Here is a 24,573-nt window from a genome sequence, read left to right on the forward strand (position 1 = left end):
ATTTGTAGCTCTGAATCATATCTTTCAAACGAATGTAAATTTGACTGTCTACGATAAGGACAAAGCTAAAAATATCAAATTAAAATATACGTAAAAAAAGGCAAGTTGCAGCTTGAATAATATCTTTACGAATAAATTTGACTGTCTACAAAGTGCAAAGCTAAAATTATCAAATTTTATGATATTGCAATTTTCACATGCAACAGTGTTGCACATAGAATTTGTCAAAATACGTAAATTTGTTTTTGGGCTCCTGTAAATTTATTTTTGCGCAAAATGCATTGAGAGCTATTGTAATTTGTAGCTCTGAATCATATCTTTCAAACGAATGTAAATTTGACTGTCTACGATAAGTACAAAACTAAAATTATCAAATTTTGTGATATTGCAATTTTTACATGCAACAGTGTTGCATATATAAAATATGTCAAATTACGTAAATTTGTTTTTGGACTCTTGTAAATTTATATTTGCGCAAAAGGCATTGAGACCTATTGTAATTTGTAGCTCTGAATCATATCTTTCAAACGAATGTAAATTTGACTGTCTACTATAAGGACAAAGCTAAAAATATCAAATTTTGTGATATTGCAATTTTTACATGCAACAGTGTTACATATATAAAATATGTCAAATTACGTAAATTTGTTTTTGGGCTCTTGTAAATTTATATTTGCGCAAAAGGCATTGAGACCTATTGTAATTTGCAGCTCTGAATAATATCTTTCAAACGAATGTAAATTTGACTGTCTACGATAAGTACAAAACTAAAATTATCAAATTTTGTGATATTGCAATTTTTACATGCAACAGTGTTGCATATATAAAATATGTCAAATTACGTAAATTTGTTTTTGGGCTCTTGTAAATTTATATTTGCGCAAAAGGCATTGAGACCTATTGTAATTTGTAGCTCTGAATCATATCTTTCAAACGAATGTAAATTTGACTGTCTACGATAATTACTAAAATTATCAAATTTTGTGATATTGCAATTTTTACATGCAACAGTTGTTTCATATATAAAATATGTCAAATTACGTAAATTTGTTTTTGGGCTCTTGTAAATTTATATTTGCGCAAAAGGCATTGAGACCTATTGTAATTTGTAGCTCTGAATCATATCTTTCAAACGAATGTAAATTTGACTGTCTACGATAAGGACAAAGCTAAAAATATCGTAATTTTGTGATATTGCAATTTTTTGCAACAGTGTTGCATATATAAAATAGCTCAAATTAAAAAATTTGTTTTGTTTTTGATATTTGCGCAAAAGGCATTGAAAAATATTTGTTTTTGGGCTTTGTAAATTTATTTTGCGCAAAAGGCATTGACCTATTGTAATTTGTAGCTCTGAATCGTATCTTTCAAACGAATGTAAATTTGACTTTCTACGATAAGTACAAAGCTAAAAATATCAAATTAAAATATACGTAAAAAATACGTAAATTTGTTTTTGGGCTCTTGTAAATTTATATTTGCGCAAAAGGCATTGGAGCCTGAATCATATCTTTCAAACGAAAAATTTGACTGTTGTTCAAACAAAGCTAAAATTATAAAATATTGAATCATATAATACGTAAAAAATAAATTTGTTTTTGTGCTCCTGTAAATTTATTTTTGCGCAAAAGGCATTTGGACCTATTGTAATTTGTAAATGAATCATATCTTGACTGTCTACTACAAAGCTAAAAATATAAAATTTTATGATATGGAAAATACGTAAAAAATACGTAATTTTGTTTTTGTGCTCTGTAAATTTATTCAAACCTATTGTAATTTGTAGCTAAAATATCTTTCAAACGAATGTAAATTTGAATAAGTACAAAGCTAAAAATAAAAAAATATTATCAAATTTTGTGATATTGCAATTTTTACATGCAACAGTGTTGCATATATAAAATATGTCAAAATACGTAATTTTGTTTTTGTGCTCCTGTAAATTTATTTTTGCGCAAAAGGCATTTGGACCTATTGTAATTTGTAGCTATGAATCATATCTTTCAAACGAATGTAAATTTGACTGTCTACGATAAGCACAAAGGTAAAAATATAAAATTTTATGATATGTATAAAATACGTAAAAAATACGTAATTTTGTTTTTGTGCTCCTGTAAATTTATTTTTGCGCAAAAGGCATTTGGACCTATTGTAATTTGTAGCTATGAATCATATCTTTCAAACGAATGTAAATTTGACTGTCTACGATAAGCACAAAGGTAAAAATATAAAATTTTGTGATCTTACGTAAAAAATACGTAATTTTGTTTTTGTGCTCACGTAAATTTATTTTTGCGCAAAAGGCATTTGGACCTATTGTAATTTGTAGCTCTGAATCATATCTTTCAAACGAATGTAAATTTGACTGTCTACGATAAGTACAAAGCTAAAATTATCAAATTTTGTGATATTGCAATTTTTACATGCAACAGTGTTGCATATATAAAATATGTCAAATTACGTAAATTTGTTTTTGGACTCTTGTAAATTTATATTTGCGCAAAAGGCATTGAGACCTATTGTAATTTGTAGCTCTGAATCATATCTTTCAAACGAATGTAAATTTGACTGTCTACGATAAGGACAAAGCTAAAAATATAAAATTTTAAAAATATCAAATTTAAGGCATTGAGACCTATTGTAGCTCTGAATCATATCTTTCAAACGAATAAATTTGACTGTCTACGATAAGTACAAAGCTAAAATTATCAAATTTTGTGATATTGCAATTTTTACATGCAACAGTGTTGCATATATAAAATATGTCAAATTACGTAAATTTGTTTTTGGGCTCTTGTAAATTTATATTTGCGCAAAAGGCATTGAGACCTATTGTAATTTGTAGCTCTGAATCATATCTTTCAAACGAATGTAAATTTGACTGTCTACGATAAGTACAAAGCTAAAAATATCAAATTAAAATATACGTAAAAAATACGTAAAAAATACGTAAATTTGTTTTTGGGCTCCTGTAAATATATATTTGCGCAGAAGGCATTGAGACCTATTGTAAGTTGCAGCTCTGAATCATATCTTTCAAACGAATGTAAATTTGACTGTCTACGATAAGTACAAAACTAAAATTATCAAATTTTGTGATATTGCAATTTTTACATGCAACAGTGTTGCATATATAAAATATGTCAAATTACGTAAATTTGTTTTTGGGCTCTTGTAAATTTATATTTGCGCAAAAGGCATTGAGACCTATTGTAATTTGTAGCTCTGAATCATATCTTTCAAACGAATGTAAATTTGACTGTCTACGATAAGGACAAAGCTAAAAATATCAAATTTTGTGATATTGCAATTTTTACATGCAACAGTGTTACATATATAAAATATGTCAAATTACGTAAATTTGTTTTTGGGTCTTTGTAAATTTATATTTGCGCAGAAGGCATTGAGACCTATTGTAAGTTGCAGCTCTGAATAATATCTTTCAAACGAATGTAAATTTGACTGTCTACGATAAGTACAAAACTAAAATTATCAAATTTTGTGATATTGCAATTTTTACATGCAACAGTGTTGCATATATAAAATATGTCAAATTACGTAAATTTGTTTTTGGGCTCTTGTAAATTTATATTTGCGCAAAAGGCATTGAGACCTATTGTAATTTGTAGCTCTGAATCATATCTTTCAAACGAATGTAAATTTGACTGTCTACGATAAGGACAAAGCTAAAAATATCAAATTAAAATATACGTAAAAAAATACGTAAAAATTACGTAAAAAATACGTAAATTTGTTTTAGGGCTCCTGTAAATTTATATTTGCGCAGAAGGCATTGAGACCTATTGTAAGTTGCAGCTCTGAATCATATCTTTCAAACGAATGTAAATTTGACTGTCTACGATAAGTACAAAGCTAAAATTATCAAATTTTGTGATATTGCAATTTTTACATGCAACAGTGTTGCATATATAAAATATGTCAAATTACGTAAATTTGTTTTTGGGCTCCTGTAAATTTATATTTGCGCAAAAGGCATTGAGACCTATTGTAATTTGTAGCTCTGAATCATATCTTTCAAACGAATGTAAATTTGACTGTCTACGATAAGGACAAAGCTAAAAATATCAAATTTTGTGATATTGCAATTTTTACATGCAACAGTGTTGCATATATAAAATATGTCAAATTACGTAAATTTGTTTTTGGGCTCCTGTAAATATATATTTGCGCAGAAGGCATTGAGACCTATTGTAAGTTGCAGCTCTGAATAATATCTTTCAAACGAATGTAAATTTGACTGTCTACGATAAGTACAAAACTAAAATTATCAAATTTTGTGATATTGCAATTTTTACATGCAACAGTGTTGCATATATAAAATATGTCAAATTACGTAAATTTGTTTTAGGGCTCCTGTAAATTTATATTTGCGCAGAAGGCATTGAGACCTATTGTAAGTTGCAGCTCTGAATAATATCTTTCAAACGAATGTAAATTTGACTGTCTACGATAAGGACAAAGCTAAAAATATCAAATTAAAATATACGTAAAAAAATACGTAAAAATTTGTTTTAGTAAATTTGTTTTTGGGCTCCTGTAAATTTATATTTGCGCAGAAGGCATTGAGACCTATTGTAATTTGTAGCTCTGAATCATATCTTTCAAACGAATGTAAATTTGACTGTCTACGATAAGGACAAAGCTAAAAATATCAAATTTTGTGATATTGCAATTTTTACATGCAACAGTGTTGCATATATAAAATATGTCAAATTACGTAAATTTGTTTTTGGGCTCCTGTAAATATATATTTGCGCAGAAGGCATTGAGACCTATTGTAAGTTGCAGCTCTGAATAATATCTTTCAAACGAATGTAAATTTGACTGTCTACGATAAGTACAAAACTAAAATTATCAAATTTTGTGATATTGCAATTTTTACATGCAACAGTGTTGCATATATAAAATATGTCAAATTACGTAAATTTGTTTTTGGGCTCTTGTAAATTTATATTTGCGCAAAAGGCATTGAGACCTATTGTAATTTGTAGCTCTGAATCATATCTTTCAAACGAATGTAAATTTGACTGTCTACGATAAGGACAAAGCTAAAAATATCAAATTTTGTGATATTGCAATTTTTACATGCAACAGTGTTGCATATATAAAATATGTCAAATTACGTAAATTTGTTTTTGGGCTCTTGTAAATTTATATTTGCGCAAAAGGCATTGAGACCTATTGTAATTTGTAGCTCTGAATCATATCTTTCAAACGAATGCAAATTTGACTGTCTACGATAAGGACAAAGCTAAAAATATCAAATTAAAATATACGTAAAAAAATACGTAAAAATTACGTAAAAAATACGTAAATTTGTTTTTGGGCTCTTGTAAATTTATATTTTCGCAAAAGGCATTGAGACCTATTGTAATTTGTAGCTCTGAATCATATCTTTCAAACGAATGCAAATTTGACTGTCTACGATAAGTTCAAAGCTAAAAATAAAAAATTGAAAAATACGTAAAAAATACGTAATTTTGTTTTTGTGCTCCTGTAAATTTATTTTTGCGCAAAAGGCATTTGGACCTATTGTAATTTGTAGCTATGAATCATATCTTTCAAACGAATGTAAATTTGACTGTCTACGATAAGTTCAAAGCTAAAAATAAAAAATTGAAAAATACGTAAAAAAAATACGTAAAAAATTCGATATTACATACATATCTTTATTGTTGTCCTCACTTTACAATTTCATACTCCTCATTTCAATTTTCCAAACTTTTTATCGAATGTAACTTTCCATTGAAATGCATATATTTCATAATTTTGTACCCCTAATTTCACAAAAGCATTGAAATGCATATATTTCATAATTTTGTACCCCTAATTTCACGTTTTTATTTCGTATAAAATACTCCTCGAAAAAGAAGAAAAACGGTCATGAAAATTTTCAAGTCAAGTTTTAATCAACTTTCGATGGATTTCAAAGCTAAAATTGAATAAATATTCATTCTAAAGTTCATTTTTGTTCATATTGGGTCGATATTTGACGTAACAAAAAAATCAGATTTTGGAGGTTCAAACTCTGATTTTTTTTGCAAGTCATTTTTTGATCACTTTTAAGCCTAAAATTGAATAAATATTCATTCTAAAGTTCATTTCTGTTCATATTCGGTCGATATTTGACGTAACAAAAAAAATCAGAGTTTGGATCTTTATTGTTGTCCTCACTTTACAATTTCATACTCCTCATTTCAATTTTCCAAACTTTTTATCAGACTTTCCATTGAAATGCATATATTTCATAATTTTGTACCCCTAATTTCACATTTTCGTACTCCTCGAAAAAGAAGAAAAACGGTCATGAAAATTTTCAAGTCAAGTTTTAATCAACTTTCGATGGATTTCAAAGCTAAAATTGAATAAATATTCATTCTAAAGTTCATTTCTGTTCATAATGGGTCGATATTTGACGTAACAAAAAAATCAGAGGTTTTGGTCATTTTTTGATCACTTTTAAGCCTAAAATTGAATAAATATTCATTCTAAAGTTGATTTCTGTTCATATTGGGTCGATATTTGACGATATTTGCAAGTCATTTTTTGATCACTTTTAAGCCTAAAATTGAATAAATATTCATTCTAAAGTTCATTTCTGTTCATATTGGGTCGATATTTGACGTAACAAAAAAATCAGAGTTTGGAGGTTCAAACTCTGATTTTTTTTGCAAGTCATTTTTTGATCACTTTTAAGCCTAAAATTGAATAAATATTCATTCTAAAGTTCATTTCTGTTCATATTGGGTCGATATTTGACGTAACAAAAAAATCAGAGTTTGGAGGTTCAAACTCTGTTTTTTTTGCAAGTCATTTTTTGATCACTTTTAAGCCTAAAATTGAATAAATATTCATTCTAAAGATTTTTTTTTCGATCGAAATTTCCTTGATTTTTGAAAAAATAAAAAAAAAAAATTCATGACCGTTTTTTGGAAAAAAAAATTAAAAACGGTCATGAAATTTTTCAAGTCAAGTTTAAGTAAACTTTTGATGGATTTCAAAGCTAAAATTGAATAAATATTCATTCTAAAGATGATTTCCATCAAAATCTCCATGATTTTTAAATAAATAAAAAAAAAAAATTTTGGGGCACAGCGTTACTGACACACACACACACACAGACGACAAGTCGAATTTAATACCGCATTTTTTCTTCGAAATGCGGTAAAAATTATTAAAAATAATGAAAATTATCTTAAAAAATCAAATTTGAAAATTAAAAAAAAATTTTTTTTGGCCTCGAAAAATTTAACCAACGTCATTAATGGATGACGCCTGAGAAATACCAAAATGTGAACAATAACAAAGACTTAAATTTGCATAAAAAACTCTCAAAAACTGCGTAATTCGCGTGGAATTTTAAATAAAATAACTGAAAAAAATTCCGTGACATCATGGAAAATACTAAAGCCAAGCAGCGAGATTCGGAAAACTTCAATTCTCGCCTTGAAAGCTTCTCACAAAAACTCGAACAAACCGAATCTTGGAACGATGAAGCTAAAATGGGAAATTATTATGCCGAATTCAGGTAATTTTCTTCATTTTTTACTTTAAACTTTCAAAATTCATCAACATTTTCTTTTAGACCATATCAAGTGAATCCCGAAAACTACGAAGGAAAGATGCGTTTTTGGAAGCAACTAATCAAAACGTACTGTGAACACAAAGGAAGTGCCGAATTCACAATTGTCGAACTCAAAAAAGCATTTAAAAGGAAAAATGTCTCACCATATTGTCTTTCAAAGGTAATTTTTATCAAAAATTCTCGAATGATGTCATTTCTAAAATAATTTTTTCATTCAAGGTCATCGACGAGATGCTCGCAAACCAAGAAATCAAGTTAAAAGATCAATTTTTGGAGCCTCCCGAAGCAACCTGGAGTGGCTGGGCCATGAATCTTCTAGTCAAGAAACCCCTAAAATGGGGAATTAACAAAGTAAAGGAACAAGTAATGACAATACGTGACGAAACGACGTCTTATGTGTGTTCGGAAGTTGTTAATACACAAGCAGAAGCCTTGCACACGCTTTTTGAGAAGTCTTATGACACAATTTTGAACAAAGAAGACATTTTAAGTCGCGCTGAGAAGACAAATTTATCAATTTCGGGCGCAAATCTCGCAATGCATCGTTTAATGTGCGAAAATCGTCTTTGGATGGAAGCGGATGAAGCAAATTCTAAAATTTTGTGTAAATTTGCAGCACCAAATGCTAAAGTCACGCCCGCTACCGAACTGGAAAAGTCAATTTATACCTTGGAAGAGACCGAAAAGTCTCTCGAACGCACAATCGATGATTTGGAAAAAGAAATTAACTCGACAACGACGAATATTAAGCAATGTCTCAAAGACGGCAGGAAACAAGCAGCGAAAAATCACTTGAAAAAACGTCACGCTTTGGAGAAAAATTTGGAAAAGCGAATGGGAGTCTTGGAATCGGTGCAAACGATGTTAAGTCGCATTCATGACACGCAAAAGGACAAAGATGTCTTGTTGGCGTACAAAATCGGGACTGACGCCCTCAAAAATGCGCTTGCTGGTTCAGGCATCACTCTAGATTCGGTCGACGAGACCATCGAACAGATGCGGGAAGCGATCGAAGTGCATGACGACATCCAAAATAGCTTTGCGATCCCGACAAAAGATGTTTTAGTCGACGACGAAGACTTGGAGAAGGAATTAGAAGACTTGTTGAGCGAAAATCCGAGTGGCGGAGACACAGCAGGAGGAAAAACATCGCCGCCCGAGAAGAAAACGGAAGAAAACTTCGACGAAGACATCGAAAAGCGACTAAAAGCCCTCAGTTTTGACGTCCCTGAGCTCTCTGATACTGAAAAAAGTCTCACTGCAAGTACCGTGCCTCATTAAAATTGCCTCAGGAAATCGTATTTTACTTGTCTAACATTTTTTTATTAATAATAAAACTGTTTTCCTTAATTTTAGTTGAAAAAAAAGTTCCGTGACGTGTTAACGAGTATTTACATCGCATAAAAAATGTGAATTTTCAACAATTTTGTCAAATACTTAAACCAAATACTTCTTAAAGTAAGTTGTCATTGTCTCGTAAATCTCCGCGGGTGATTTATCGCCGAAGATTTCGTCCAAAATGAGAGTTGTTTCGGCATTTGAGAGTTCCTCGGGCATGCAATTCAAGATGAATGTCATTAATTCCTGTTTTGTCAACAAGCTGGGCGTTTGTTCGTCGCCTCCCACGAACGACTCGAACTTTTTCAGGATTTGTAGCTTCGTCCCGGCATCATTTCCTGCCTTTTCCATGACATAATTTAAGATAACGGGCAACGTCAGACGTTCACAGATCGCTTTCGAGGGATTTTCCTGAATTGCATGTTCAAGAAATTCCGAAGCATGTTTTTCCGATAAGCGATCGAGGATGCTGTAACGTAATTTGCTGTCGGTTTCCATCTGGTTCGAGAGTTCGCGTGCCATAATTCGCACCGCTTTCGGATTCGGAGTCTTTTTTTGCTCAAAGTACGTTTCGAGAATTTCTTCGAGTTGGTACGTGTTCATGACGTATTGAAGCACTTCAGATTTCGAGCCGAAACGTATTGAAGTGTCCTTTTCCGAGGGCTTTTCATATGAAGTTTCCATCGCAGCAGGTCCATTTGTACTGTGATCGTTGAGAATTAAGGTACTCATGTCATTTGTGGTGTTTGCATCTTCTGCGGGAATTTGGGGAACGGGCAACGATGATGTTGTCGATGAATTTGAGGAAGATTGGGACGATATCTGTTCCGTATTTTGCGATAATTCGAGCTTGCGGAGGTCATTTGTGGATTCGCGTTTACTTTTGCGTTTTAATGTGTAACGGAATTGGGCGACGGGACTTCCAGATGCGTCGGTTTTGACAGCTGACGTTGTAAAACGACGATTTCCTGTGTTTTGGAGCTTTTGTTGGGCAACTGCTGCCATGAGGAGACAACGATTGATTGGCGGGCGAATAGATGGCGAACGAATTTCTTCCTCGTGACGAATGTATTCTTTTGTTAGAGATACTGGCGGGTCATGGAAACTCACTCGTTTGCGCTGAAAAATAATAAGAAAAATAAATTTTTTGAAATTTTATTTGAAAATTTTTTGATTCTTCATTCAAAAAATATTTAAAATTCCAAATGTTTTTATATTTTCTATGAAAATGCTTTTTTGAAGATTCTTTGAATAAAATCGATTTAGAACATCAAAAAATTGAAAAATTAAAATGAAAATTTTGGATTTTATAATTCGTAATCAATCGAATTTCTTATAAAAAATTATAAGAAAAAAATTAAAAAAAAAATCGTTGGATTGAAAGATAAATGGAAAATGGAAAAAAAAATTAAAGAAAAAAAAATTATTCATTATCAAATTTTTATAATTTCTGTTATAAATATTTTTTGTTTTTTATAAAATATATCTTTCAAAATATTAGAAAAAATTTATTGAATTTGAAAAAAAATTATTTAATCAAAATTGTTTAATTTTTTAATATATTTTTTTTTAATTTTTTTTTTACTTGAAAATCTTTAAATTTATTTAATAAAAATTTTTATTTTAATTTAATTTGAAAATTTTATTGGAAAAAAAATTAATTGAAAAAAAAATAAAATTTATTTTTTTTTTTTATTTTTAAAAAATATTTTTTAAGTTTTTTGATTTTTTTTTAAATTTTTGATTTGAAAATTTTTAAATTATTTTTTTTTAATTAAAATAAAATATTAAATATTGAAAAATGATCAAAAATGTTATTAAAAATTTGAAAAAAATTAACAAAGTTAAGAAAAAAATTGATTAGATGTTTTGATGAAATTTAAAAAAAAAATTTACAATTTTTTATAAGACATCTGAGAAAAATATCTAAAAACCTTTTGAAAGTTAAAAAAATTCTTTGTTAAAATATTTTCGGAAAACAAATTTTGTCTCATCGTTTGCAAAAAATTTAAAAAATGAAGCTTTGCGTCTTTTGTTCATTTTTTATACGTTAAAATTTAAAAAAAATTAAAATTGAAAAAAAAACTCACCTTATAAGCAGGAGACTCAATATCATCCACACTATCTTCCATTTTGCGTTTCAAAATGCTCGCACTCGGACTCGCATCTGGCGCCGGCAGTGTCTTACTAAAAACCAAAATATCCCTCGCTTCTTGCAAATTCTTCGGAGGCGCCATACTGAAAGATCTGCTCGTTGTCGGTTGTTGCACAGGCGTCGACGATTGCTTAAAAACCATACTCATCATGTGAGCGCCTCGTCCTCCCTGCATCACATTCGACGTCTTCGGCGAATCCAAATTAACAATGCCTTGCACAACTGCCGTCGATCTCGTAACTTTTCTTCCTTCAGGCGACGCCGGCGATTCAGTGTTGGCATTTTTCGCTGCAAGTCTCGTGACAGGCGAAGATTTTCCCGAAGCGATGGGCGAAATGTCAATCGTGTTGTTCAAAAATTCGCTCGTTTTTTCATCATTAAAGGACTGATCAGGCGACGAGGGGATCGTCATTGACTTGTCAATCGGGTCCATTTTCTCGTCTAAATCGGGAGTTGGCGAAGTTGGCGCCACAATTTCTCCCAAAAACGTTTGCGTTCCTTCCTCGTCTTTTTCGTTGTTGTCATCTGACGATCCAGGTTCGTCAATTTGATAATCAACGTCTTCCTCTTCCGCCTTTTTCTGCAGTTTCGAAGGAGTTTCTTTCGAGGAGTGATCCGGGCTCGCTGGCGAGATTTTTCGCGGGCTTTTTCGACGATCTGTGGGCGAAGCAAGTTCTTGTTTCAGGCAATCTTGCACCGTGATCTTCAACGGAGACATTTGCGCGGCAACAGGTTGATCTTCGCCAACTTTTCTCGGGCTCCGACGCAAAACTTCCAAATCAGCTCCGTTCGCGGTACTTCCTTCCGTGGGCGATGTCGACTTGGCAGAAACAATTATTGGATGAGGAACGACTGCAGCTGGTTGATTTTCTGTTTTGCGAGGACTGCAACGAACTGTTGGGGTAGCAACGAGTTTTTCGGGCGTCTTTATCGGAGTCAAATTCTTCGCAGGAGGCAAATTTGCTTGAACTGAAGTCGGTCGTTCGGGAGTTTTTTCCATTTTCATCGGGGAACGAATTTGGGGACTGTTGCGAGTTGAAGCTCGTGTCGGGATTTCATCGAAATTGATACTGCGAGTGGCATCCGCTTTCTTTTCAGCTTCAGTTTTTTCCTCTTTCGGGGTTGAAACGGCGGATTTGTTGATGAATGATGATTCGCGACGTGAACGACGACGTTCAAGTTGATCTTTTAACGGATCCTGTGAGTTTGGGATAACTTCTTCTTCGTCTCCTTCGGTAGATTTTTGAGTTTCTTCCTCTGTGATGTCCTTCAATTTTTGTACTTTTTCAGATTTTTGTGGTTTATTTTCGTTTTGTTGTGTCAAAACTTTCTTCGCGGTCGTTGAATCCTTTTCTTCCTTCTTTTCTTCTTGTGTGTCGAGTGAAGCACGTCCTTTTCTCGTCTTTTTCGGCGGAATAAGGCTTTGTTTCCACGTTGGTTCGATTCGTTTGGCGCCCCGATCGATCGATGTGCGACGAGTTGCTTTTTTATCGGGCTTTCCTTGCAATTCTTCCATTAATTTTTTGCCTTCAACCGTGTCAATCGCCAAATTTTGAAGTTCTTTCGGTTTTTTTTGCTTCGGGGGAGCTTTTCGACGAGCAGCTCCTTTTGCTACTTCATTCTCTTTCGGAGATTTTGTTTCTTCTTTCACTTCTTGAGTCGTTTCTGATGAATTTTCGGTAGGGGTTTCGTCAATTTTTTGCTTTTTCGGGCTATTTTCTACCTTTGGACTGATACTCGAACGCGTAAGAGCTTTTCTCGGGCTCGGTCCTGTTGGTTTCTTCGCATTTTCGTCTGAATTCGAGTCTTTTTTGGATAATTTTGTGATGGTAGGTGTCACAGAATTGCTATTGTCGTTCAAAACAACCACAGTATCGTTACTCGTGTCTCCCGGAATGACAATTTGCTTCGGATTCCACGGTTTAACCTCCGTATCTTGCGAACTCTGGCTATTTCCGTCATATAACGAGGGGATATCCGTGCGTCGTTCTTTCATTTTCTCTCGTTGATGTTCCGTCAACGTCGCTGGATTAAATTTCCAAATATTTGGAATGGCAACGAACTCTTCCTTTTCCTTCTTTTTCGCGCTATTCGTCAATTTGGGACTATTTGTCGTCGCTTTTGCTTTCGTTTCGAACTTCAAACGTGCCTTAATGACGATCGGGAGACTCGAAATTTGTTTCGGCTTGAATTCATCGACAAACAAATTACAAATTTCGACCATTTCGTTGATTTCGTTCGAGCCAGCTTCGTTCACGAGAGGCGTGTGACTGAAACAAGCGACAATAACGCTCGTCACAAGTTGATTTAGCACAGCGACGTATTCGGCAGACATTAAATTCGTGAGTTTTTTGTACAACGGCAAGCTGTCGAGGATGAAACGACGATATTTGATGGCATTTTTGTCTGTGATGAAGGATAAAAGGGAGCTCCAGATGCAGTCGTTGAGTTCCTGCTGATTTGCACTGACTTTTGAGATAAGAACTGTCGTTTCGATGCACGCAGCGATAAGAGTGTTACCAATTTTGTCGAAAATGGCTTCAGTTACGATGCTTGAATTTTCCAGGTACGTAATTTTGAGTTGTTTCGCCATCCGTTGGATGGATCTGTTGGGTTTGCCGAGCATGTAGGCGAGAGCGACTATCGAAAAGTCGCGAATACTGTCAAAGCTGAAGGTAAAAAAAAAGATTTTAATTAAAAAAATTTGTTTAAGGCGAATAAATTTAATATTTTCATTTTTTGACTCATGAGAATTTTTGAGTAAAATTAATAATTTTTTTGTGAATTTTCAACATTTTAAATAATTTTAGTTTATGTTATTTTGAAATTTTAACTTAAAATTGAATTAAAAAAATTAACTTTTATTTTAAATTTTTTTTTTTTAAATAATTATTTTTGGTCTCTTATTCAAGTTTAAGCATTTCGTTGTTTGGATAGTTTTAATTAAAATTTTATTTTTTTTAAATTTTAATAAATTATTTTTTTTAAATTTTAATAAAATTTTAATTATTTGTAAAATTTATAATAGTTTTGCATAAATTAAATTTTTTTTACAAAAAAATTAAAAAATTAATTTTTGTAATATTAAGAAAAATTTAAATTTAATTAATTTTTTGAAAATTAAGAAAAAAAAATTTAATTAATTTTTTGAAAATAAAAAAAATAAAATTTAATTAGTTTTTTCTAAAATTATAAAAAAAAATAAAATTTTAAATTTAATTAATTTTTATTTAAGGCCGCTCCAAATGAAACTCAATAGTTTTGTCAAAATAAAAAAAAGCTAAAAATTTCATCAAAAATTACCAATTTTTGGTGTATTATCATAATTTTTCAAGAAATTTTAATGAGAATTTTTCAATTGTTAGTAGTTTTTGTATTAAAAATCATATTTCGACATAAAATTTTCCTTCAAAAATAATTTTCAGTTTTCAATTTTCAGAGTTTCATTTGGAGCGGCCTAAATAAAAAAAAAATAAACGAAAATGTCAAAAATATTCAAATTTTTTTTTTTAATTTTTTTCTAATTTTTTTTTTATTTTCGATTCGAAAGGGAAGAGGTCGATTAAAAAAATGAAATTACTAAATTTATTTTTCTAAAAAAAAAATTTTAAACTTACATTTTTCCCGGCGATGCAAGATGAACATTTTTCTCTACCAAATATGATCCCAAAGGTTCATTCTGCTTCCCAAATGGTCCAACACAGAAGTAGACAAAAGATTCAATCAAATGCGTATGCTCGATTAATTTATCTCCGAGCGCTTGAATCAGAGTCCACCAAACATCGAATTTATTCTCCGCGATCTCTTTCGTCTTCGATCTCGACGATTTCAGCGGAATACAAATCAATTTTATCCGTTTTGGATCCCCAATTTGATTGTATCTCACGAAAATCTTGATCATCTCTTTCCAACACAGGAAAGCATCTGCTCGGGATTTCAAATTTTCACTCCGAAACGCCAACTCGATGATCGGCAGGAACGTATTGATCGCCACTGTGCTATTCGCGATCACACTATCGAGAATATTGAGCAAAATATTGCAAATAACATGCCATTGCGGGTCATTGCTATTGAACATTTCCTTAACACGCTTCGTATAAGTCTCAATAATGTCCTTTTTGACAGTTTGCCACACGGAATACGCTTGATACGGGCTCTGATGAAGACGCGGCATGAGTAATTCCAGACCACGAATCACTTCGGCGCGAATTTCAGGACTTTCATTGAACACAAGAGGCAGGAAGAACGATAACCAGTTGTTTATGTCCTTCTCTGACAGAGTGCTTGTGTCGGAGGCTTTGACACCCGATAATTTCGTGACAATTTTTTTCAAGGTCTAAAAGGAAAAAATTATTTTTATGAAAGTTTCTATCACGAAAAACGTTTTTTACCTCGATATTGCTGACGAGACCGTTGTTCACAGCTTCCTCCAATAAAATATTCACATCTTCCATGGTTTCCGGATGATCTCTCCGTAAGAAATACTGAATCTATGAGCGTCGTACACTGAAAGAATGTTAAAAAAAATCGAAAATTTCGAGATAAATTTGTGAAAAATGAGACAAACTTGAATTGACGCGAGTACCTTGAGCACCAATGTCGTAAAAAATGAAAAAATCAAGATGAAAAAAACGATAATTAGCACAAAAAATTAATAAAATAACTCCAATCTGCACCTCTGGCTTCGTTTATGATTTCTGAGCGGTAAAGTTGACAGACGTCACTTTTTGACATTTGAACTGTCAAAAAAAAAGTAAATAAACAATCGATAAAGGATTTTTTCATTTTCTTCAAATAAAAGCTATTTTTTACTGTTTTTGTACCGAAAATGGATCAATATTCCCCGAAAAAGACTTTGTCCACGTCGACTCAGGAAAGTTTCGAAGCATTAGGTAAAAAATAAAAAAAATTAATTTTTTTTAAAGAAAAATATCGATTGACCCAATTTTGCATTTTCAGATCCACACGATCCCGAATTGTGTAAATATGCGAAAAATATGTTCGAAAAGACGGGACTTTATCTGAAAGGAGAACTCTCAGCTGTGCTCGAAGACTACAAGTTGCTCGATAATATGAATGCCGCGACAGCTTCGCGTTACCAACAAGTCGATGCCTCAATAGCGAGACTCAACACTGCCAATTCCCAAATAAATCAACAAATGGTTGAACTTTTGCCTTTAATGAAGGAAATAGACGAGATCGAATGTACTGTCGAGAAGTTGGAGCAAGCCGCTTATCGCTTAGATGCTTATACAACAAAGCTAGAAAATCAGTTTAAGACAGTTTTTCCCAAACAAAAGTGAACATTCCCCGAATTATTTGCGTTAAATGTGATTTATTTTGAGTTTTAAGGAAAAAAATTAAAATTTTAAGACTAATTTTGTTAAATTTTTCATCAAGAATTGGTTTGTGAACGAGGTTCATTTCTACAAATGATTGAAACTCTTCGAGTTTTCTTCACGGGACTTCCTTTAAAGACACTTTTCTCATTTCCCAATACTTCATGCGTGAAATTGTAACGTGAAGTATAGCTCATGATATACAACGAACGTCTTTTTAACAAGACATCCACATAAAATCCCTTTTCTCCCAACGGCGAAGGTTGATTTCTGTATTCCGCGTTGTCTTTGTACTCTTTCTCATCGATTCTCACTAACCTCATAACAGCATCCGAGAGTAAACTGATCCCTGAAATTGTTGTTCCACAATATCGGACACTGTCAACATGCGGTTTGATATGCCCATCTTCCGCCAAATCCAAGACATGAACGTGAGGCAAGACACTTTCTTGTGGAAAAGCTGTTTCCAAGACGCGATTCAGGATTTTTTTGTTGTCTGGATACCATTTTTGTCGTTCTGTTTCACGAAATCCCTGAATTGCGTCGTCCCAATGATCGAATTCGTATTTTAAGCGTTTTAGATAGGGATCGATTTCTTTCATTATTTCGTCTTCTTCGTGTGGTGTGATAAAGTCGGGTTGGATGATCATGTCTTGCAAGAAGAGTTCTTTTTCAGCAAGAGGCCAGTTGCCGACAAAGTCGAACGTGTTTTCGCATGCTTCGGAGGAGTTGCGAGTGATGACATGTGATTTTCTGGTTAGCAGGAACTGTTGTTTGATGAGGCGATGGGAGTTTCGTAAAAGAATGCGAGACAAAACCATTTTTTATTTGGTTTTATTTGGGAAAATTTCAAGAGCAAAACATTTAATTTTTTTCTATATGAATAAAGGACAATACAATGATCAAAAATTTTTCATGTTTTAGAATTCAAACGAAATTTTTAAAAATTTAAAAACATTCGTATAAAAAATTGTGGAATAAATGTAAATTAAATTAAAAATTTTTAAAATTGACAAAAAGAAATTAATGTAAAATTTTTGGATAAAAATAAAAAAAAACTTTTAATTTAAATCAAAAAAATAGACTTTGCAATTTAAAAGCAAAATTTATTGTTTGTCTTCATAAATTTGTTGCTTAAATAGAATCTTGCTTAAATTTTCATATTTGGGCAGGATCATAAAAGATTTTGAAAATTTTCGATTTAGCTGAAATTTTTTATACTGATTCGATTTGAGATCATGAGCCAAAAAAATTGACTTTGGTCGAAAATGACTCATCATTGACCCCGCGAGCAGCTTTCGAAGCTAAATTCGCGGATTTCACGTTTATATTCAAATTGTTTTATCTGGTATAGCATATAAAGGAGTGATTAATTTTTCTGAAACGAAATTAAAAGAAATTAAAAATAAATTCGAAATTTCGAAAACTAAAAAAAATCGAAAATGATGTCAAAACTCAACTTGTATCACCCTCCATTGTTACCAATACATAAACACAAAACAGCTGATAGTTTGTATTGCTAAAAAAAGAGTTCTAACTTGAAGAGCTCCAATATTTCCTCGAATAACTGAATAAATCATATTGAATATTACTTAATTTAATAAAAATTTGATAGCTTAACAAAAAAGTATCAAAGTGAATTAAACAATAGTTAAAAAGTGATCTGAATCTCCTAATATTAACACAAATATTTACATGAGCAATTCATTGTTGTTTGCAGAATTTTAATTATCAAACCTTTCAAGGGTATCGAATGATGATTATCGTTCATTTCTCCGTAGTTTCTGCTAATTTTTAATCAATCGCTACTCTCTTCTAAAAAACATGTGAGTACAAACTTTAAATTCATTCCATCATCAAAGTTTCTTATCGCCTTCGTTGCAATGCCATATCAAAGTTTTATATTGCAAAAAGTGTCTTCCGTGATAGAAATTTTTGCATTTTTCGAGTTCTAAGCAACTTTCAAGGTCATCAACTACTTTCGATTGTAAATGACAGTTTTGATAAAATTTCGTGTCGTGAGTGATGGTTAAAAATAGATTCAAATCTTGACCTTTGAAAATTTTCTTCGCACACAAATAGACAAATAAATAGTTTTCTCACGCAGATGCCATTGACTTTGACGCGCGCGATGTTGTTTGTTTGCTCTGCATGACCAAATATGATAACAATTGTGATTAAATCCATGTAAAAAATTATCATCATTAGAGTGTTTGAGCTTATAATTTGATCCATATCATGAAATTCGCGATTGTCGAGACAAAAAAGACAATAAATGGGTCTCGTGGTTCACATCTTTACTGAGAAATGAATATATATGTCAGTGGGTCATACAAGAATGTTTTTGCATTTTTGATGCGAGACTGCAATTATTTATCTTATCACTTTGACACAAGTCAACAATGTTTCTTATCAATTCATCTCTTCGTCTTTTGATAAATTTTAATTATTTGGTGATAAAAAGTATTAAGCCTTAATACGTCAAGCGTCATCTTGATAATTTTTGCTTATTAATCATAATATAAAAAAAATCAACAAGTGTCAAATTTTTCCATTTAAATTTTTTTCATTTCTCGTAAATTTTGTGTGAAAATACAAACTTATCAAAATTTTTGCTGAAATTAATGAGAATTTAAATATTAAAATTAATTATTTAAGTTTCAAAAGAAAAATTTATTATTTTTTTTTAATTTAAAAAAATAAATTAAATAAAAAAATTAAATAAAAAATTAATAAAAATAATATAATAAATTAATTTAAATTAAATTAATATTAATTTAATAAAAAATAAATAAAAGATAATTTGAATTAAAAAAATAAATCAATTTACCTAAAATATTTTTTTTAAACTTTCTTTTTTTTTTAAATTCTTTTAAAATTTTTATTTTTAATTTAAAAAAATAAATTTTGAATTAAAAAATAAATATAAATAATTTAATAAATAAATTAGAAAATAAATAAATAATTTGAATTTAAAATACGTAAATAGATTATTTATAAATATTTTTGATTTTTTTTTCATAAATATTTTATAATTTTAATTTATTTTTTTATATTTTTATTTTTATTTTTTTTATAATTTTTAAAATATTGCACATCTCTTAATTACTTTTTATCAATTTTATTTTCCATAAGTTTTTTTAATATTTTTTTATGATTAAAAAAATTTAAAAATTTGTTCAACGCATCAAATGAACTTCAAACACAAACTTCAAAAACACGTTCTGTTGTTATCTTTCTGCACTTTAAGTTCACTTGAATATCTAAACTAAAACGTAAAATTGACAAAACATATTCTTTTAATTATTATTGATTCAATACCTAACGACACATACCGAGGTTTATCATTTCAAACAATTTACTTCAGTCTTGCTTAACGCATTCAACAGAACGGTTCTATTTTTTTTCACTCCATTCAATTTGTTGCTATTGTTATTATTAAATTACTGCAAAAAATTCATGCTGAACTAAACTTTTTTCTGCAATAATTCTAAATAATTTCCTCCTTTCACAGATTTTTACTTTTGCACGTTTCATTTCGCGGTCTTTCTCAATGCGGCAAAGATGTCATTGAATATCGATGTGGATAAAGCGTCGTCGAATGGGTGAGTAAAAAAATTAATTTGTATCATGTGATTGAATTTAATTTAAATTCACGACACTTTTCTAAGTCGCGCGTCAATTAAAACAAATTTTTATTGCGTTTAGGAAGGAGAAGAAACTATCGATAGACGAACACACGCCATTGACCTATTTTGTGAGTCGAAATGTGTTGCAACAAGAGGATTTAACGCACATTTCCGGTTACGACAGACAGAAACCCACAATTGTCCAAAGCACAAAGCAGTCCTTTGAGGAGTTCAAATGCACGAAATTTGTGAAAAATGTTGTTCCCGTGCTGGAATGGCTGCCGAAATATTCGATCAAGAATAATTTTGTCGGGGATTTGATGGCTGGTATAACGGTAGCTGTGATGCATATTCCGCAAGGTGCGATTTTTTTAAAAGTTTTTGAAGTTTTTCGTTAAATTTTGATTTTTTTCGATAGGAATGGCTTATGGAATATTAGCTGGTTTGACTCCAAGTGTCGGATTGTATATGGCATTCTTTCCTACTTTGGTCTACTTCTTGTTTGGTACGTCGAGGCACATTTCGACAGGAACATTTGCCGTTATAAGCATCATGACAGCGAAAGTTGTGAATACTTATGCCACGAATTCGCCGCATTTGGAGGATGAAACATCTGGAATGAACATTGTAAGTGACTTAATTACAAATTTTTATGAGAAATTTTTTTTTAAATTTTAATAGCAATTTTTTAAAAATTTAACTAAAAAATTTTTTCAAAAGACAAAAAAAAATTAAAAATTCTTAAACTTTAATCGAAATTTTTGATTTTTTTAAATAAAATTTTTATGAGCAAATTAATCAAAAGAAAAAAATTAAAAATTCTAAACTTTTAATCAAAATTTTTGATTTTTTGTAAATAAAAATTTTAGGAGAAAAATTATTTAAAAGAAAAAAATTAAAAATTTTTGATTTTTCTTAAAAAAAATTTAAGAGAAAAATTATTTAAAAGAAAAAAATCAAAAATTCTTAACTTTTAATAGAAATTTTTGATTTTTTTTAAATAAAATTTTTGTGAGAAAAATAATCAAAAGAAAAAAATTAAAATTCTAAACTTTTAATCAAAATTTTTGATTTTTTGTAAATAAAAATTTTATGAGAAAAATAAAATAATTTTAATAGAAACTTTTAATTTTTTCTAAAAAAAATTTTATGAGAAAATTATTTAAAATAAAATTTTTGATTTTTTCTCATAAAATCTTCAAAAAATTAATAAAAAATTTCTTTTTAGACGGAATCTCTACTCGAAACCACCGATGAACCTCAATACACTGCCTTCCAAGTTGCGACAGCTGTCACGATGGTCTGCGGTATCTACCAATTAATGATGAGTTTCCTTCGTTTGGGAACTTTGGCGGCATTATTAAGCAAACCGCTCGTAAATGCCTTCACAACAGCAGCTGCCATCCACGTTCTCGTCAGCCAAATGAAAGATTTGTTCGGAGTAACGGTGCCTCGTTACAATGGCGCTTTTAAAATCATTTTAACACTCATCGACATCATCAAAGAGATCCCTCGATGTAATATAACAACAGTTATTGTATCAGCCTGTGTCATGTTATTCATGATTTTTATGAATGAATTTTTAAAAGTAAGAATTTCTTCGAAAAAAAAATATATTTTTTATAATTTAATTTTTTTTTTAGCCAAAAACTGCTAAAAAATGTCGATTTCCAATTCCCGCCGAATTAATGGCTGTCGTTGGTGCTACTTTGATATCATATCTCATGAAATTAGGACCTCAATACAGTGTCAAGCTCGTTGGAAACATTCCTCTTGGGCTTCCAGAGCCTGAGGTGCCTCCATTTGCCTTGCTAAAAGTTGTTGCTGTAGATTCAATTGCTATCACAATGGTTAGTTTTTCGATTGGGATCTCAATGGCATTGATTTTTGCTCAGAAACAATGTTATGAAGTGCGTCCCAATCAAGAATTGTTCGCTTTTGTAAGTAAATTTTCCTATTTTTAACGAATTTTGGTTTAAACTTCATTTTTTCAGGGTTTAAGTAACTTGGTTGGCTCATGTTTCAGTTGCATCCCAATGGCATGCAGTTTATCGCGTTCTGTGATTCAAGAACAAACAGGCGGAAAGACACAAATTACTTCAGTTGTGTCAGCATCTCTCATTTTAGTGCTTCTACTGTGGCTTGGACCCTTTTTCGAGACATTACCAAAGTGCGTTCTTGCGGGAATCATCATCGTCGCTCTAAAATCCATGTTTTTGCAAGTGCTGGACTTGCCCAAATTTTATCGTCAAAGCGTTCTTGAAGCCATCGTTTGGATTGTAACATTTTTCGGTGTCGTCTTGATCGACATCGATGTCGGGCTTTTAGCTGGCGTGCTTGTTTCACTCGCCGTTTTGTACATAAAAGGTTACAAATCGTATTCTTGCCTTTTGGGAGTCGTTCCGAGCACAGGAATTTATGTCGACATCAAAACGCACAAAGATGCCAAAGAACTTTCGAAAATTAAAATATTTCGATACACGGGAGCGATTAATTTTGCTTGCAGATCGACATTCAAGTCGCAACTGTCGGAGGCGATAAAAGTCGATCATCGCGTGATTCGAAGAGCTTCGATGATGACAAATGCCGACGAATCGTCGAAACTTGTGGGAATGCGGGCAGTTATCCTGGATTTATCGACGGTGCCTCATATTGACTTTGCAGCCTGCGAAACTTTCGGAGAAATTAAGAAGGAACTCGACTTGCTGAATTGTGTTCTGTTGATGGCAAATCCACAAGATGCTGTTTACGATACTCTCGTGCACGCAAACGCCTTGGGAGTTGGTCCGTTTCAGGTTTTTGCGTCGATTCATGATGCCGTGCTCTTTACACAACGTCGATTGGAAACAATTGTCTGAAAAAAATCTCAAAAAATTGATGAATGTGCCTTGAAACTATAGGAGAATTTTAGTCATTTAATGGTGCTCGGACTCTCTTACAAACAAAAAAATTATATTAAAAAAATTATTAGTTACCAAATGAATTGAATTTTATAAAAAATAATGTTTTATGTTGTTCGTCGAATATTGTAGTGAAAAAAAAACACTTATACGAATAGTACTTAGTTAGCCGAAAGAAACAAAAAAAAAAAAAATAAGTATATTTTTGTTATTCAATAATGGATTTTTTTAAATTTCAAATCGCTCTAAGATGAATGGCTTCAAAATTTGAAAGAAAACTTTATGAAAAAAGTAATTATTTTAGTTAAAAAGAATCAGAGGGGCTCTAATTTATCATTTTTAATCATTTTATAACTCAAAACTGCCAAAAAATTGAAACTGAAAAAAAATTTTTTCTTTGACATAGTTTTGTTTTAAAAACTAAATCAAGAGCAAAAAAACTGTGTCAAAAACTGTGTCAAAGCTATTTTGTCAAATCTTGCTCCAAATGGATTGAAATTTGTCAGAGGGCTCTAATTTATCATTTTTATTCATTTTATAACTCAAAACTGCCAAAAAATTGAAACTGAAAAAAATTTTTTTCTTTGACATAGTTTTGTTTTAAAAACTAAATCAAGAGCAAAAAAACTGTGTCAAAAACTGTGTCAAAGCTATTTTTTGTCAAATCTTGCTCCAAATGGATTGAAATTTGTCAGAGGGCTCTAATTTATCATTTTTAATCATTTTATAACTCAAAACTGCAAAAAAATTGAAACTGAAAAAAAAATTTTTCTTTGACATAGTTTTGTTTTAAAAACTAAATCAAGAGCAAAAAAACTGTGTCAAAAACTGTGTCAAAGCTATTTTTGTCAAATCTTGCTCCAAATGGATAGAAATTTGTCAGAGGGCTCTAATTTATCATTTTTAATCATTTTATAACTCAAAACTGCCAAAAAATTGAAACTGAAAAAAAATTTTTTCTTTGACATAGTTTTGTTTTAAAAACTAAATCAAGAGCAAAAAAAACTGTGTCAAAAACTGTGTCAAAAACTGTGTCAAAGCAATTTTTGTCAAATCTTGCTCCAAATGGATTGAAATTTGTCAGAGGGCTCTAATTTATCATTTTTATTCATTTTATAACTCAAAACTGGCAAAAAATTGAAACTGAAAAAATTTTTTTCCTTTGACATAGTTTTGTTTTAAAAACTAAATCAAGAGCAAAAAAACTGTGTCAAAGCAATTTTTGTCAAATCTTGCTCCAAATGGATTGAAATTTGTCAGAGGGCTCTAATTTATCATTTTTATTCATTTTATAACTCAAAACTGCCAAAAAATTGAAACTGAAAAAATTTTTTTCCTTTGACATAGTTTTGTTTTGAAAACTAAATCAAGAGCAAAAAAACTGTGTCAAAGCTATTTTTGTCAAATCTTGCTCCAAATGGATTGAAATTTGTCAGAGGGCTCTAATTTATCATTTTTATTCATTTTATAACTCAAAACTGCCAAAAAATTGAAACTGAAAAAAATTTTTTCCTTTGACATAGTTTTGTTTTAAAAACTAAATCAAGAGCAAAAAAACTGTGTCAAAGCTATTTTTGTCAAATCTTGCTCCAAATGGATTGAAATT

The 24,573-nt window shown here is 31.0% G+C and overlaps 5 protein-coding genes across 6 annotated transcripts; 3 read left to right on the top strand and 2 right to left on the bottom strand.

Moving 5' to 3' along the window:
* Positions 1 to 7,357: 7,357 nt before the first annotated feature.
* On the top strand, positions 7,358 to 9,001 carry LOC134830247 (charged multivesicular body protein 7). Its single transcript, XM_063843667.1, has 3 exons — positions 7,358 to 7,549; positions 7,607 to 7,766; positions 7,826 to 9,001. Exons 1-3 carry the CDS (start codon positions 7,416 to 7,418, stop codon positions 8,885 to 8,887), a joined length of 1,356 nt encoding a protein of 451 aa, XP_063699737.1. The 5' UTR covers positions 7,358 to 7,415; the 3' UTR covers positions 8,888 to 9,001.
* A 28-nt stretch (positions 9,002 to 9,029) lies between these two features.
* On the bottom strand, positions 9,030 to 15,791 carry LOC134830237 (telomere-associated protein RIF1). Its single transcript, XM_063843655.1, has 5 exons — positions 15,685 to 15,791; positions 15,491 to 15,605; positions 14,717 to 15,435; positions 11,035 to 13,768; positions 9,030 to 10,063 (listed from the first exon to the last, which is right to left on the bottom strand). Exons 2-5 carry the CDS (start codon positions 15,551 to 15,553, stop codon positions 9,044 to 9,046), a joined length of 4,536 nt encoding a protein of 1,511 aa, XP_063699725.1. The 5' UTR covers positions 15,554 to 15,605; positions 15,685 to 15,791; the 3' UTR covers positions 9,030 to 9,043.
* A 47-nt stretch (positions 15,792 to 15,838) lies between these two features.
* LOC134833842 (biogenesis of lysosome-related organelles complex 1 subunit 2) lies at positions 15,839 to 16,478 on the top strand. Its single transcript, XM_063848311.1, has 2 exons — positions 15,839 to 15,991; positions 16,059 to 16,478. The coding sequence occupies exons 1-2, from the start codon at positions 15,928 to 15,930 to the stop codon at positions 16,400 to 16,402; spliced, it is 408 nt and encodes a 135-aa protein (XP_063704381.1). The 5' UTR covers positions 15,839 to 15,927; the 3' UTR covers positions 16,403 to 16,478.
* A 16-nt stretch (positions 16,479 to 16,494) lies between these two features.
* On the bottom strand, positions 16,495 to 17,333 carry LOC134833837 (alpha-ketoglutarate-dependent dioxygenase alkB homolog 7, mitochondrial). Its single transcript, XM_063848298.1, has one exon. It carries the CDS (start codon positions 17,257 to 17,259, stop codon positions 16,495 to 16,497), a length of 765 nt encoding a protein of 254 aa, XP_063704368.1. The 5' UTR covers positions 17,260 to 17,333.
* A 729-nt stretch (positions 17,334 to 18,062) lies between these two features.
* On the top strand, positions 18,063 to 23,141 carry LOC134829465 (solute carrier family 26 member 6). Of its 2 annotated transcripts, none has more exons than XM_063842542.1 (7): positions 18,063 to 18,264; positions 19,953 to 20,043; positions 20,147 to 20,427; positions 20,486 to 20,694; positions 21,296 to 21,655; positions 21,711 to 22,007; positions 22,062 to 23,141. In XM_063842542.1, exons 2-7 carry the CDS (start codon positions 20,003 to 20,005, stop codon positions 22,923 to 22,925), a joined length of 2,052 nt encoding a protein of 683 aa, XP_063698612.1. In that variant the 5' UTR covers positions 18,063 to 18,264; positions 19,953 to 20,002; the 3' UTR covers positions 22,926 to 23,141. The 2 variants fall into 2 exon arrangements, with proteins under 2 accessions (XP_063698612.1, XP_063698620.1); XM_063842550.1 differs by lacking the exon at positions 18,063 to 18,264 and adding an exon at positions 18,379 to 18,405.
* The last annotated feature ends 1,432 nt before the right edge of the window (positions 23,142 to 24,573 follow it).

The sequence above is a fragment of the Culicoides brevitarsis genome, chromosome 1, assembly GCF_036172545.1.
Source record: "Culicoides brevitarsis isolate CSIRO-B50_1 chromosome 1, AGI_CSIRO_Cbre_v1, whole genome shotgun sequence".
Lineage (NCBI taxonomy): Eukaryota > Metazoa > Arthropoda > Insecta > Diptera > Ceratopogonidae > Culicoides > Culicoides brevitarsis.

What these genes read in the sequence shown, in the direction of transcription:
- LOC134833842 (XM_063848311.1), top strand. Translation starts at nt 15,928, where the DNA reads ATGGATCAATATTCCCCGAAAAAGACTTTGTCCACGTCGACTCAGGAA. An exon ending in GGAAAGTTTCGAAGCATTAG is followed by an intron (nt 15,992 to 16,058) that starts GTAAAAAATAAA and finishes TTGCATTTTCAG; the next exon opens with ATCCACACGATCCCGAATTG.
- LOC134833837 (XM_063848298.1), bottom strand. Translation starts at nt 17,259, where the DNA reads ATGGTTTTGTCTCGCATTCTTTTACGAAACTCCCATCGCCTCATCAAA.
- LOC134830237 (XM_063843655.1), bottom strand. Translation starts at nt 15,553, where the DNA reads ATGGAAGATGTGAATATTTTATTGGAGGAAGCTGTGAACAACGGTCTC. An exon ending in GTCTCGTCAGCAATATCGAG is followed by an intron (nt 15,436 to 15,490) that starts GTAAAAAACGTT and finishes TTTTCCTTTTAG; the next exon opens with ACCTTGAAAAAAATTGTCAC. An exon ending in TTGAGTCTCCTGCTTATAAG is followed by an intron (nt 10,064 to 11,034) that starts GTGAGTTTTTTT and finishes ATTATTTTTCAG; the next exon opens with CGCAAACGAGTGAGTTTCCA.
- LOC134830247 (XM_063843667.1), top strand. Translation starts at nt 7,416, where the DNA reads ATGGAAAATACTAAAGCCAAGCAGCGAGATTCGGAAAACTTCAATTCT. An exon ending in AATTATTATGCCGAATTCAG is followed by an intron (nt 7,550 to 7,606) that starts GTAATTTTCTTC and finishes ATTTTCTTTTAG; the next exon opens with ACCATATCAAGTGAATCCCG. An exon ending in CACCATATTGTCTTTCAAAG is followed by an intron (nt 7,767 to 7,825) that starts GTAATTTTTATC and finishes TTTTCATTCAAG; the next exon opens with GTCATCGACGAGATGCTCGC.
- LOC134829465 (XM_063842542.1), top strand. Translation starts at nt 20,003, where the DNA reads ATGTCATTGAATATCGATGTGGATAAAGCGTCGTCGAATGG. An exon ending in AAACATCTGGAATGAACATT is followed by an intron (nt 20,695 to 21,295) that starts GTAAGTGACTTA and finishes ATTTCTTTTTAG; the next exon opens with ACGGAATCTCTACTCGAAAC. An exon ending in ATCAAGAATTGTTCGCTTTT is followed by an intron (nt 22,008 to 22,061) that starts GTAAGTAAATTT and finishes TCATTTTTTCAG; the next exon opens with GGTTTAAGTAACTTGGTTGG.